General features: G+C 47.9%; 1 protein-coding gene across 1 annotated transcript in view; it reads left to right on the top strand.

Moving 5' to 3' along the window:
- LOC130300128 (uncharacterized) overlaps positions 1 to 12129 on the top strand; it is a 246533-nt gene that overhangs the window by 186147 nt on the left and 48257 nt on the right. Inside the window, exon 8 of the mRNA XM_056551524.1 lies at positions 3166 to 4318. Coding sequence (XP_056407499.1) covers positions 3166 to 4318 — 1153 coding nt within the window. The remainder of the gene's footprint in view (positions 1 to 3165; positions 4319 to 12129) is intronic.

Below are 12129 nucleotides of genomic sequence, written 5' to 3'. Positions count from 1 at the left end.
ATAACTTGGCTCTCCAACATTATCATAGACTAAGGTCCCTGGGGGGGCGCCACACTCTGGTGTTGTGTTTCAGTTCTCGCTGTGAAAGAGGGTCTTGGAATCATGACTGTGGTTAGGAAGGTCCCCAGTAACTTGAGATCCTGGCCCTGCCCTTAAACTAAAGGGAAAAGAGTCTCTAAAGTGAATTCCAGACACAAAACATGGACGGGGTTCAAACTTAGAGAACTACATGATACAGGAGGGGTTCTAACGCTTTGAGAAACCATAAGAGTAGGAGGCAGCAAATGCTGCATTTCCTCAACAGCAGATGGCCACCATTGATCCTCTGCACTGGGAGTTCCTGGGGTCTTTTCTGCCTTATATTCAGGACTCTGTATTACTCTCTACTCCAATTTTTCACTCCTCTTCATCAGTGTACACTACTGGTAGCAGGTGGTCTCTATGCCAAGCCTTTATTCAGCCCTCTGGGTCCTTAAAGTTGTACACTGGCAGTCCTTTTAGTTTAGAAATAATTTCTAATAGGGTGTCATTCCATCTGTCAGCCAGTTTGTGCTTCCCAGGCACTCCTAGATTCCGTAGAAGAACTTTATCTCCTGCTCGAATCTCCTGATGTTTCACTTTAGCATCATATCTTTTTTAGTTCCGTTCCTCCAATTTTGCCACAGCTTAGGTGACCAACTTATAGGCCATGTGAAGATTTAGTTTGAGGTTCCTCACATATGAGGTTGAATCTGTTCCATCAGGGGATACTCCCACCTGGACACCTATGGATAGTCAGGCTTCTCTTCTGAACATTAGGAAATAGGATGAGAATCCTGCAGATTCATGTCTGGTATATGCGTGATCCATTGCTTCAACATGCTTACTCCAAGATCACTTCTCAACTTGCTTGAGAGTCCCCAGCATGTCTAGGAGGGTCCTATTAAAAGCTCAGGCTGGGTAATAAGGTGTTCTGGACTTATGCACCTGCAGCATATCCAACAGTCCCTTAGTCAACTTGTTGTCAAAGTCTCTCTTGGTCAGAGTGTATTCGATTGGGTAGATCATAGTGTATGAAATACTTCTTCTGCCAAAGGACCTTGGCTACAGTCACAGCCTTTTGATCTTTAGTGGGAAAAGCTGGAACATTTTAGATCCCCATGTTATCGTTCTCAATGCAGAGATTATCCATGGGTCCTGTACTATTTAGATCACCCATGGGGGCAGCCCTCACAGGTAGGGTCTTTCTCTGGATACATCTCCTGCAGGTCTTTATATGTTGCTCGACATGTTCCCTTATGCGAGGCCAATAGAATGGGTCTTGTACTAAACCACAGGTCTTGGCCACCCCGACATGTCCATGTTGACTGTGCAGGGCGCTCAGGACCATCTCTCGGTACCTGTGTGCTAGTACCAATTGTTTTCTGCCAGGGTGATCATGATATTTCACAACCCTATAAAGAATTTCATCTTCCACATTCTCTTCAGTATAAATCTCTCTGATCCATAGGGAGAAAAGTCAACAACTTGGTGTTCATGGCTTTCATGGCCCTGAGAACTGCCACTTTATACCAGTCCTGTGCCTTCCTCTTGTCTTCCGGGGTTATGCTGGACCACTGATGAAGCATGACTGGAGTGTGAATACCTCTGGCACTGCTTCTGAGGAGTGACTGATGGAGTGTATATATAAGAACTCGGGTGGTTAACCCTCTCTGAGATGTTGTTTAGCCTGGTTGCTTGGCTGTACCCTTTGGCTGTGGCAGCAATCAGGCTGAGCCACACCTGTTAGCTAAGTCCAGCTCACTCTGTTCCTGGTTGCCAGTGAAAGAACTTAGATTTTAGTAACCAGCGTTTATTGTTCTCTGTTATCTGGATATTGATCTTGGCTAGGCTTTTGATGCCTCTTTTGCTCTCTGTTTTTGTAATCCATTACCTCCTGGCTTGAACTTGGCTTGTTTTGACTCTGACTTGACTGTGTGTTTGTCTAGTGTTATTTCTGTTTGTTTTGTGTGCCTCCAGCTGTTTTTCAGACACCAGACACCTACATTATTGTATTTTATTGTTTTGACTTCAACTGTCACTGCACTTATTATAGGAAGGGATTGTCTTTGTGGTTGTGGACAAAGAGTTCCCGGTCTAGGAAAAGTCCCGGACATCTTCCACATCTCAAGGAGGTATTCTTCTTGATCTTTCTCTGAAAGGGGCAGGGTCATAAAGTCTTATAGCATTAGTGGCACTTTTGGAACACCCCATATCCATTTCTTCTCTGGTGAAAGTGGGAGTTCCCAGTCTAGGAAAGTCCCGGACATCTTCCACATCTCAAGGAGGTATTCTTCTTGATCTTTCTCTGAAAGGGGAAGGTTCAGAAAGTCTTATAGCATTAGTGGCACTTATGGAACACCCCATATCCATTTCTTTGCTGGAGAAAGAAGTGTGAGTTAGAAACTGGGAATAATTTACTGCGCCATAGTCTCCTAACCCTAACCTGAAGGATTGTTGCGGTGTAGCCTCTTCTTCCTCATCAGGACTAGCGTACACAAGAAGCATCCTCCAGGTGGGGCTCCCAACAGGTGAAGCTTCATGGCCTCTCATGGTCTCTGAAATCTGTATGGAATATATTTACATGTAAGTTTGATTGTCAGAATCCTACAGGATATCCCTTATGGCGCCATCTCTATTTCCAGTCAGATTTCTTAATATTAGGTGATCTTTTCTACTTACAATTTTGGTGGAATTCTTTAAGCTCTGTGTCCTGTCAGTCTTTTCTGCTGTATGTTCCTTCATTCAGCCAAACCTGTGACTCAGTTATGGAAGATAACAGAATTATAATATAGATGCAGAATACAGGTGTAATATGGGCACAAAATATACCGATGTGCAGAACGTAAGGATCGCGGTAGAAAGGGGGTGTGACTGTGACCTGTACCCCAGGGGACACAAGTCCTTGATCCTCGAATGAGCGTGGCTTTTGATTGTGTATGGGTCACACTGGCCGCTTCTTCCTTAAAGTAACCTTCTCTATTTATAAACATGTGGGAACATTGTATTAATGGGGCTCAGATAACTCCTCCTGTTATTTTTGGTCCGTGTGATAATTAATGATCTTTTCTGCTCATATAAATAATTTAACATGACTTCTACTGTCTGATGACTTTTACAATATTTCTTCCACATCTTATGATTCAGGTAGAAGATATGAACAATATTAATGTTCCAAAGACAGATGTGAGCGATGATGAGCAGTATGAGAAGAACATTCCTACAGGGAAAGATCTGATCTATATGAATGCTACAGACATAAGAGAAGAAGAAGATACAAATGTGAGCAGTGATGAGCAGTATATGGAGGACATTCCTACAGGGAAAGATCTGATCTATAAGAATACTACAGACATAAAAGAAGAAGAAAAGACAGATGTGAGCGGTGATGAGCAGTATAAGGAGGACATTCCTACAGAAAAAGTTCTGATCTATATTAATGCTACAGACATAAAGGAAGAAGAAGAGACAGGTGTGAACAGTGATGAGCAGTATAAGGAGGACATTCCTACAGGGAAAGATCTGAACTATATTAATGCATCCGACATGAGGAAAGAAGAAGAGGAGACAGATGTGAGCAGTGATGAGCAGGATACGGAGAACATTCCCACAGGGAAAGATACAATCTATATTAATTCTGCAGACATAAAGGAAGAAGAAGAGGCGACAGATGTGAGCGGTGATAAGCAGTATAAGGAGGACATTTCTACAGGGAAAGATCAGATGTATATTGATGCTAAAGACAAAAAGGAAGAAGAAGAAGAGGAGACAGATGTGATCGGTGATGAGCAGTATAAGGAGAACATTCCTTTAGGAAAAGATCTGATCTATATTAATGCTACAGAAATAAAAGAAGTAGAGACAGATGTGAGCGATGATGAGCAGTATAAGGAGAACATCCCTACAGGGGAAAATCTGATCTATATGAATGCTACAGACATAAAAGAAGAAGAGACAAATGTCAGGGGTGATAAGAAGTATATGGAGGACATTCATACAGGTAAAGATTTGATCTATATTAATGCTACAGATATAAAGGAAGAAGAAAATACAGATGTGAGCGGTGATGAGCAGTATAAGGAGGACATTGCTACAAGGAAAGATCTGAACTATATTAATGCTACAGACATAAAAGAAGAAAAGACAGATGTGAGCAAGGATGAACAGTATCAGGAGGCCATTCCTACAAGGAAAGATTTGAACTATATTAATGCTTCAGACATAAAGGAAGAAGAAGAAGAGACAGATGTGAGCGGTGATGAGCAGTATAAGGAGGACATTCCTACAGATAACCGTCCAGGTGAGTAGTAACCTTTAAATGCAGAGAACAGATTCCACTCAGTCAGCAGCAGCAACAATGTTTTGTGGAATTCTTTAAATTCTGTGTCCTGTCTCTTTTCTGCTGTATGTTCCTCCATTCAGCCAAACCTGTGACTCAGTTATGGGAGATAACACATTTATAATATGGATGCAGAATACAGCTGGAATATAGACATGAAATATACCTATGTGCAGGACGTAAGGATTGCAGTGGAAAGGGGGTGTGACTGTGACCTAGTCTGCAGGGGACACATGTCCCTGATCCCCCAACAAGCGTGGCTATTGATTGTGTATGTGTTACACTGGTGGCTCCGTCCTGTCTCTGCAGCCATGACTTCCGGTGTGGGCAGCATCTCTGTATGGCGCTGTCTGTATAGGAAGCTCAGAGAGTTGGAGCCGCGGGGAGCAGATCGCCAGTAGCTGCGGAAAAACGATTAGAGAAAGGTATTTGTTTTTTTTTTTCATTGGGCTACTACTATATGGGGAAGGAATGGGAGCCAACTACTTTATGGGGCACCGTATATGTTCCAATACCACTCCAAACTCCACAGAGTATAATAGGCGCTGCCAATATGGTGATCCAGGGATGATGATAAAAACTTATTTTATTAATACATTCTACGCGTGCCTGAAGAAGAAACCGGTCTGGTTTCATAACGCGTAGCATGTATTAATACGTTTTTATCATGAAAGGCTTCTTAGATAAGGAAGGGTGAGAGAGATGAAGAAGATAAATTAGAGGGTCTAAGGGGACCAGGACACCCAAAACTTCCCTCAGCAGCCGCTGAACCTTAGTCCAGTACTCCGATAAAAGGGGGCAGGACCAGAAAATTAAGGAGTTTCGGAAGGATCGTCATTTTAACCGCCGCTATGCATCCAAAAAAGGAGATGTACTGCGTGTGCCATTTCTCCATGAGGGCTCGAAGTTCCCTAAAAAGCTGGAGCTAGTTAGTGGAGTATAGAGAAGAGTAACAAGAGGTGATGTAAACCCCTAAATGTTTAATAGCCGAGGGAGACCATTTACAAGAATAGTCAGAGCGCAAAAGAGTGGAGGTAGAGACTGGAAGATTGAGAGGCAGGGCCTCAGATTTAGAGAGATTAACCTTGTAGCCGGAAACCACACCATAGTCATGTAAGGCTCTATACAGATTAGGGAGAGAGAGCAAGGGACAGGAGAGTGTGAGAAGGACATCAACAGCAAACGGGCAGATCTTAAACTCTGCAAGGAGATACCAGCAATGTCCGGGTTCCCCCTAATCATGGCAACCAGAGGTTTTATACATAAAGCAAAAACCAGAGGAGACAGGGGACAACCCTGCTGGGTGCCATTGGACAAGGGGAAAGTCTGAGAGGAAGCATGAGGAAGCATAAGGGAGACAGTGAGAGAGTAGTAGAGTCCCCGCTGCGCAGTCAAAAATTTATCTGTTATACCAAATTTTTGGAGAGTGGCAAAAAGGAACGGCCATCCCAGTGTAGCAAATGCCTTTTCGGCATTGAGGCTAAGGAGCAGTGCCTGCTCGGATCTCCGATTGACCAGGGCCACCAGATCTATTACCCTCCTGGTGTTGTCGCCACCTTGACGGCAAGGAATAAACCCAACCTCATCCTTGTGGATAAGGGAAGGGAGAAAGGCACAAAGTCTGACCGCCAACACCTTGGAGAACAATTTTAAGTCCGAGTTAAGAAGGGCAATAGGTCAGTAACTAGAACAATCATGCAGATCGTTACGAGGTTTAGGAATTAAGGTAATCAAGGAGTGTAAAAAGGTCTGCGAGATCACCTCCCCCCCATAAAAGAGATGAAAAGGGGAACAAGCTTTGATAAAAGGATAGAGGAGAAGGTCTTATAGTATAAATATGTGAAACCGTCTGGGCCAGGGGAACAGCCATCAGGCAGAGATTTGAGGACCTCTGAGAGTTCTTTCTCTGTGATAGGTGCATTGAGAACCTCCCGATCAGCCCCCGACAGAGTTGGCAGACCACATCTGGAGAGATAAGAGTCAAGCAAGAAGGGAGCGAGTAAAGCTTAGTATAATAGTCAACAAAGAGACGGGAGATGTCAGCAGGGTGGTAATGAAGTGTACCAGAGGAGTCTTTCAAAGCAGCAGGGGACTGAGCAACCACGCAGTCACGCAAGCATCTGGCCAACATAGTATGGGCCTTATTGCCCTTTTCATAAAGGTGTTGCTTAGCAAACAATAATTGCCGCTTAACCTTGTGCAAGGCCAGATCACCCAACTGTGCCCGAGCGGCCACCAGGCGCCGTAGCAAGGGAAGAGAAGGGGAAGAGAGCAAGAGTGCTTCAAGCCGAGAGATTTCCGCTCGGAGATCCCGGGAGCGAGTCAGAGCATCACGTTTAAGCCGAGTACCCAACGCAATACAGTGTCCACGTATCACAGACTTGTGGGCTTCCCACAGGATGGCCTGAGAGGAGACCGAACCCTCATTAGTGGCAAAGTACTCAGTCAAACATTTCTGTACCGACTCCCGGGAAGGCAGCGATTTAAGGAGAGAATCATTCAGTCACCAATGGCGAGAAGAGGGGGAAGAAGAAAAGGAAAGGAGAATGGGGCAGTGATCAGACCAGGAGATAGTTTGAAGAGAGAAGGCAGAAAGCATACGCACCATAGGGAGGTTACCAAAGAAATAGTCTATGCGGGTATGTAGCTTATGAGGGTGAGAATAAAAGCTAAAGGAGCGCTCCGTTGGGTGATTGATCTGCCATAGATCATATAATGAGGAAGCACGTATGACCCGTCAGAAAATGGAGGCCAAGCGCAATTGGGCAGGGGTGGGAGTAGCAGCAGAGAGAGAATGGCGATCCAGAGAAGGGGAAAAGATCAGGTTAAAGTCCCCCCCCCCCCCCAACAACCAGGCAGAGGAGGTGTATTTGTGAAGTTTAGCCAGCACCCTACGTAGGAAGGGGATCTGAGAAGTGTTGGGGGCATAGAGATTACAGAGTAAAAGCGGGACCCCTCCCAACACCCCCTCCAACACCACATAACGCCCCTGAGGGTCCAAGTAGGAAGAGGAGACTTGTAAGGGGCAGGACCTAGAAACTAAGATAGCCACCCCAGCCGATTTCCTATCAGAGACAGCAGAGTACGCTTGGGGAAAGAGATGTGTAAGAAATTGAAAGGAACCAGAATGGTCAAAGTGTGTCTCCTGAAGGAAAACTATGTCAGCTCGTAGGGCAACCAGCTCCCTTTGTAACAAACGCCTCTTAGAGGGGGAGTTCAACCCTTTAACGTTCAAGGAGACACACTTAACCATGGTGGGTGGTAAAAAGAAAACCTATGAGGAAGCATACTCACAAAATAGTTCAGGGGGATCCCGAGGAGGCAGGAAACCAGCAGCCAGAGAGCCCGGTTTTTGGAGAGGAGAGGCAAGGAAAAGGCAACCTAGAAGCAGAAAGGAGAAAGAAGAGAGAGGGAACAAGGGGAGACAAGAGGACAGACAGACAACAGACGGACAAGACAACAGAGAACAAACAAAAAACAATACCAAACAAATGAGAGAACCATTGACCAAGGAGCCAATGCAGAGGCCAAGACCACCGAGGTGGGCCATGGACCAAGGCATGGGCAGTCCATTGCTACGGCCTTGAGAGATGGAAGGACACTAACAAAGAACAACCACCAAAAAGGGAAGCACCAACTCCGAGGCCATGGCAAAAGACTACAGTAAGTCAAGATAAAAGAAAACCATTAGTGACCAAAAAATGCAACATCAAAGTAGCAAAAAAATTATGCAAAAACAAAATGAGAACAGCAAGGGGAGGCAGTCCCGCACTAAGCAGAACACATCCAATCGAGGAACATCAGGGAGTCAGTGGGGAGTTCCAGACACCCTCTCAAGGGGGAGCCCGAGGAGATGCCCCCGGGACAGGAGAAGGAAGTTTCCTCTTGGAGCCAAACCGGCGGGCCCCGACAGATTGCCAGATGGGCGGTAGAGGAGGAGGCGTGGGGATAAGTTCCAATCTACCAGCTGCGACACAGGCAGCTCCAGAGTGGAGCAGAAGGGTAGGAGGTCGGAGTAGGAACGTAGAACAGCAGAGCGTCCAGGGCAAACGGAAAGTTCCAACGGTAGGGCACGTTGTGGGAACGGAGGACCCCCAGAAGGGGTTGAAGCATCTGCCGTTTCCTGATAGTCAGCCAAGATAAATCCTGAAAAAATTGGATAGGAGCCCCATCAAAATCAAAGTTCCGCAGGGATCTGGCTTTAGCCATGATAGCCTCCTTAACTTGAAAATCGTGAACACAGGAGATGACATCCCATGGGGCCCTGACCTGAGATTTGGGGCAAAGCGCCCGATGCGCCCTATCCAGCTTAATCTTGTGTGTGGCAAGTTCTCCCAGGACAATGTTGAAGATAGCTTCCAAAGTGAGAAAGAGATCCTCATCATGGGTAGCCTCCGGCAATCCTCGGACCCTGATATTGTTGCGCCTCCCCCTATTGTCCAAATCCTCAACATGAGCATGGAGATCACTGAGAAAGTCATTCTGAGAGGCAATTGTGGATTGGAGCTGGGCAAAATATTCCCTAGTAGCGTTGTGCGCCCCCTCCAGACCATCCACACGGTCAGAAACATGCTGGAGATCCTGACGTATGGAAGCTATTTCAGCTCGACAGGTGTCCTCAACCTCAGCGATGAGGGCCCGGAAGTCCTCTTTAGTCGGAATTTGGGAAAGTAGTTTGCCCAGATCAGGCATAGCTGAGGAAGAGAGGGAAATGCCGGAGCATGAAATATCAGAATCCAAAAGGGTATCCCAAGATGGTGAGGCCGTAACCGGGGCAGCTGGTGGAGTAGGGCCAGGCTGGGTACGAGGCGTCCCCTGAGAAGGCTGGTGAGGGACCCCTGAGGACAGCATGGTGCGCTGCCTCTGTGGCACAGGAGGAGAAGTAGCAAGCAGCCAGGGGATTCAGCTGGGCAGGGCGAGGGGACCCAATTGAGGTCGGGACAGAGCCAACCCAGGAAGGCTGTGTGGTGGAGTACTGCCCCGAACCCCCGTCCAGAGAACCAGGGGAGGCCGAGCAATGGGGATCAGCTGCCGGCTGCAGGGAGCTTGTTGGCGGGGGAGGCAGATCCCTAACCAGAGAGGCCCAAGATGGTGTCCCCAGGCCTTAAGGAGAGGGAGGCTACAGGCGACTGTGCAGGGCTGCAGGGGTGCACAGAGGGTGCCAAGAAGCAGGAGAAGTCACTCACCGCCGGGTCCCGGGACGATGAGGCAGGAGGAGGAGGTGCAGCCTGAGGAGCAGCAGCTGGTGGAGGCCCCAGTGGTAGCGCTGTTGCGGACATCAGGGACTGCCAGACCGTAGCCCCAGGGACTGCAGAGGTGCCGGAGGCAGGTAGCAGCAGAGGTGAGGGGGTCCCCAGTGTGCCAGCCAGCGAAAGAGTGGAGGCAGGTGGAGTGCCGGGACATTGCGACACCTGGTTGCAGGAGCGTGAGCGTGGGCCCTGCAGTGGCGGAGGTAGAGGAAGGTGCTGGAGCCGGAGGAGGCTGGATAAAGCGGAGGATGCCTCCGGGAGCTGCGGGGATCAACCGGGTAGGTGCTGGGGATGCTTTTGCCCGCTGGGAGGTCCTCCCCATGCAGGAGCAGGGTCACCAAAGGGGTCTTAAAGTAGATTAAGTGGCCACCGGAGCGGGAGCCTCTTCAGCGTGCAGCCATTCCTGTGCGTGCCAAGCCACGCCCCCAGTGGGGGACCCCATTTTTAGGGGGACAGACAGGGCGATCTGTCACAAAGACCAGGATCGCTGAACAGTGTGTTGTCTTCCTGGTTTGACACATTCCGCTGCTGGGGCCCCCCGTGATCACCCGCAGCACCCGCCATTCTAAACAAACCCTAGGTTCCTGCAGCAGTGGTTGTGATGTCATGTCCCGCCCCTTCCATTTATATCTAGGGGAAGGGGGCATGTCAGCCGACATGCCCTCTCCCATAGACATGAAAGGAGGGGGCGTGGTGTGACATTACGAGAGGCATGGTCATGACGTCACAGCCTTTGGCTCCAAGTGTTCTGATCAAAATGTTTAGAACGCTGGAGCACTGGAATACCCCTTTAAGGAGAGGACCTCCAAGGTAATATTCTCTGAAATATTATCTGTACCACGAGCCTCACCAGAGAGGCAGTGGGAGATCAGGGAGGTAAACAAGTGGCTCAGAATCTGGTGTAGGAAGGAGGGGTTTGGGTTCATGGAGAACTGGGCCGACTTCTCTGATACAGGCTTAATGGTAGGGCCAGGATGCACCTCAATGGGGAGGGGGCGCTGTGCGGGTGGAGAAGATGGCCAGAAGGGCGTAGCACTTCAGGTTTTTGTCCCTCCACCCCATATCGTGCACACTCACCATTACTAGTCCTACAGCATAATTTGTTTCATTCCAGTACAGCTGGATCCATGTGTTTCATTACAGTAACCAAGTGATGTAATCACCAGCCTGATCCATAGAAAATGACATTGCTTAATATGTCAGAGATAGTGGTCAGTCCAAGATCAGATAACTTCCTGTGAACTACAGGATGACATCATCACATAGCAGATCTCTCCTGCTAGCTCCCAGAACCCTCCCCTTCCAGCTGTCTGTATACTACTGCTGCTATCTCTATGGGATCAGGATGTAACTGTAGGGTCAGAATATATAGAAGTTACACACCTCCCCTCCCTGCTCCTTTCTGCTGCTGCTATGTCTGTGGGATCAGGGTATATAGTTGTTATACACCTCCCTAAAGTTGTGTTCACATATCATTTTGCATTTTTTCAGTTTTTGCCATCGTTTTTTTTTCATAATCTCAGCAAAAATGTTGGTATTTACTTGTAACTTTTACAGCGATTTCTTAAATTGCAGCCGAAAGGCAGAAAAAAATGTGTAAGAAACGCAAATTAAATGTGAAATAGCTGTAGGCACTCCCGCTCAGAACCTGCTTTAATATCATCCTGAGCCGAATTCTGGAGTTCCTGACGGCTGTTACCTGTTCCAGGTTCCGTACTATGGCCCCTAAAACCGATCCTACTAAGGGGAAAGACCGTACAGCTGTCGAAAAGCTGCAGGACTACGCCCACTTGGATAAACAAGTTGGTGCCGGGCAGGCTGCGGCACACTCCTCCACCTTAGCAGCTGTGGCCCGGGATGCTTCCCCGCTGGAGGGATCGCAGGCCTCTCCCGAATGGACTCTGAAAGAGGTGAGGGACACCCTGCTCCAGGCAATTCATGCCAGCAAGACGTCCTTGACGGGGAAGATGGAGGAGGTTAAAATTGATGTGGGCCTATTAAAGCAGAACCTCCAGAACCTCCGGGATCGGGACACCGAAACGGAGACTTGGATCTCCACTATTGAGGACTCTGTGGGCTCTTTCCCTTCCTCTCTCACTACTGTGCAGGAACAGCTTGAACTTGCCAGGCAAAAGAATGACGATTTAGAAAATAGACTGCACAGGAATAACATCAGGATGTTCGGCTTACCTGAACGGTCGGAGGGCCAGAATCCCAGGGCCTTCCTGGAAGGGTGAGAACTGTTCCCTGAGGTGTCTTTCTCCGCGGCGTTCGTGGTTGAGAGAGCACACCGAGTGCCCTCCAGACCACCAATACCAGGGGCACCACCGCGCCCCCTCCTGGCCCTGCTCTTAAAAAATCGTGATCTGATTCTCCGCTTTGCACGGAGGCTGACGGAGATCACCTTTATTGATAATTCTCTATTTTTCTGGACTTTTCATCTGATTTGCAATGCTGCAGAGCATTTACCTTTACCTCCATTAAAGCCCGGCTGCGTGAGAATGGTGTCCCCTTCTCTATGGT

Source organism: Hyla sarda, chromosome 1 (assembly GCF_029499605.1).
Source record: "Hyla sarda isolate aHylSar1 chromosome 1, aHylSar1.hap1, whole genome shotgun sequence".
In the NCBI taxonomy this organism is placed as follows: domain Eukaryota; kingdom Metazoa; phylum Chordata; class Amphibia; order Anura; family Hylidae; genus Hyla; species Hyla sarda.
This window is presented reverse-complemented; position numbering and strand designations above follow the sequence as displayed.